The sequence below is a fragment of the Magnolia sinica genome, chromosome 3 (genome assembly GCF_029962835.1).
Source record: "Magnolia sinica isolate HGM2019 chromosome 3, MsV1, whole genome shotgun sequence".
NCBI classification, from domain to species: Eukaryota; Viridiplantae; Streptophyta; class Magnoliopsida; order Magnoliales; family Magnoliaceae; genus Magnolia; species Magnolia sinica.
The window spans coordinates 10054181-10056734 of record NC_080575.1 but is presented as its reverse complement, the minus strand read 5'-3'; the positions used below and the strand labels follow the sequence as shown (position 1 = coordinate 10056734).

The 2554-nt window shown below is 35.8% G+C and overlaps 1 protein-coding gene across 2 annotated transcripts; it reads left to right on the top strand.

Annotated features, from left to right (window-relative positions):
- Positions 1–231: 231 nt before the first annotated feature.
- LOC131239481 (probable WRKY transcription factor 75) lies at positions 232–1857 on the top strand. Of its 2 annotated transcripts, none has more exons than XM_058237202.1 (2): positions 232–632; positions 731–1262. In XM_058237202.1, the coding sequence occupies exons 1-2, from the start codon at positions 268–270 to the stop codon at positions 888–890; spliced, it is 525 nt and encodes a 174-aa protein (XP_058093185.1). In that variant the 5' UTR covers positions 232–267; the 3' UTR covers positions 891–1262. The 2 variants fall into 2 exon arrangements, with proteins under 2 accessions (XP_058093185.1, XP_058093184.1); XM_058237201.1 differs by lacking the exon at positions 731–1262 and adding an exon at positions 1471–1857 and having other exon boundaries at positions 243–632.
- Positions 1858–2554: the final 697 nt, after the last annotated feature.

Genomic DNA, 2554 nt, shown 5'->3' with positions numbered 1-2554 from the left:
GATTTGAAGATACAAAAATCAGCCTAATCCAAATCTCAGATGGTGTATGAATTCAAAGGTCTTAGGAGCAATTTTACATTGTAAATCGGTGTGGCTCATTAGAGTTTTTATTTTATTTTATTTATTTATTTATTTTTTTACGGTTCAAAAAAGGGTTCTCACCTAATGGACGGAGTGGATTTAAATATAGACGATTTTGGTTCATTTGACCATTCCTCATTTCATATGGAGGAGCCCCACTACTTAAACCATATCTCTTTCTCTGTCATGGAAAATTACCCAATCCCATTTCTCTCTTCTTCAACATCATCTTCTCTCTCTTCTTCTCATCTCCTTCCTTTCTCTTCCAACATGACCAACCCAAACATCTTCACCAATCTAGACATGAATTCAAATGGGTTTTTCGAGATGAACACACAGGTTGGCGTTCCAAATCCACATGTTCATGGCACCTCTCAGAATGGCACGTTTGGCGGGTCACAAAATGAGATAAAATCGACTAAGAAAGGTGAAAAGAAGATTAGAAAACCAAGATATGCTTTCCAAACAAGAAGCCATGTAGATATACTAGATGATGGTTATCGCTGGAGGAAATATGGGCAAAAGGCTGTCAAAAACAACCAACATCCAAGGTAAGTTCTGTTCATCAATTGAAAATTAAAATCGGTTTCAGCACATCTTATTAGGCCGTTTCGGCCGATGTGGACTGATACAATTATATCATTCACAGACAAAACCGACATGTACGACCAACATACTGGTTTTGGACCATGATCAGCACATGTGTTTTGCCTTGGATTATTTTTGCTATTTTAAATAGGGAACAAGCTGTGAAGAGATGCCAACCCTTGATCAACATGAGGGCCCATCATGTTGTGTATATAGATTAATCCTGGCTGTTCATACCCTTCATCTAGTTATATGAAGCGCCAGATAAAAATCAAGTTGTTTTGCACTTCTGGTAGGATCCTCTCTCACCTTGTTTCTTGTGTTATATCCTACTTGAGTTCTGTATCGACTTGATTTCTAGATTAAGAGATTACCGTGGTGGCCCCACATTTGCCAGACACCATTGTATTGTGGTACTTGGTATGATTGAGGATCGCTTTTGATAGACAAGTTGAATATGAAACTTACATCATATGACCCTACGTCTAACAAGTACCATTTTTTGAGGTGGAGTTGATATCACTAAAGCACATCTTGTATATGTATGCATGTATGTGTAAATGAGAGTATAAGATATTATAGATAGTTATCTAGATGGATTCATGTGTATTTGTTAAGAATTTTAGAGATCTCTCTGGCAACTCTATTAATTTTTCTATATATTTTTATTATTCTAAAGGAAATAGGTTACAGTTTTTAGAGATACACATGAATTGATTTAAAAAACTATTTATAGTAAGTATCCTATAACAATATATATTATCTCTTGATTAATTTTTATTTTTTATTTTTTTTTTGTAGGAGCTATTATAGATGCACCCATCAAGGGTGTGGTGTCAAAAAGCAAATTCAACGGCTATCGAAGGATGAAAGCATTGTGGTGACTACTTATGAAGGAATTCATTCACATCCAATTCAAAAATCTACTGACAATTTCGAACATATCTTGACTCAAATGCAAATATATTCTGGTTTTTAATTATATATATAAATATATATTGTTAAAGAGATAGATACAATACAAAGAAAAACAAATCATACATATATTTTTGAAGTTTTAGAAGGGTGAATGTATCATTTGTAAAGAGTAGCATTACAGTAATCCTATAAACTGTGCTATTGAGAGTGCTTGTTTTTCTCATGTAACATGGACACTTTCTTATGAATTGTTTTAATCCGTTGATCTTATGGTCCATTCTATGGATGAGAGGTTCCAGACGAACCATACTGTGGGCTGTGGTGTGGATGGAATTGGGCCTGAAAATCACACTCATCAGATTACCTTATCAATGTGATCTTTCCCTTTTAGTTAGAAATCTTAACCATTTTTTCTTGTCTATTTAAAAGCTGTTACGTTGAAATCATTTGATTGGCTAATTTTTAGGCTAGGCTTCATAATAATGGGTCCGCAATCTAACATTTGGTATTTGCGTACTTACAAACCATGTACTGTCTCATATTTATAGTCATGGAGCAAAAGCAACCATCCAACATGTCAGTAGATCAGGCTACATGCATCCTCCAATAGAGCTGTACATGAGTTGAGTTGGCTTGGTCAGCTTGTTCCACTCAACTTGGATAAGCTCGACTCGCCTTTGCTCAAAATTGGATTTGGACCGAGTCGAGTTGGTTTTTGGAGCTAGAAAAAATTTCGAGCCGAGTTCAAGCTTGCCCAAGCTCAACTTGACTTGAATCAAACCTCAACTCGAATAGACTCGGATCGACTTAGCTCCGTGACTCGGTTATTTTGATATTGTGCTGCTCGCTGAGTGTTTGATGAAATGACTCAATGAAGTGTTGTTTCGGGCACATACATTCTCCATGGGATTAGTTAGTGGCGAGGAAGGAATGAATACGAAACAAATCACTACAAAAAAAATTCAAA

Excerpts from the sequence above, each read along its gene's own strand:
- LOC131239481 (XM_058237201.1), top strand. The coding sequence starts at position 268 with ATGGAAAATTACCCAATCCCATTTCTCTCTTCTTCAACATCATCTTCT. Across the intron at positions 633-1,470 it reads AAAAACAACCAACATCCAAG|GAGCTATTATAGATGCACCC; the intron begins GTAAGTTCTGTT and ends TTTTTTTTGTAG.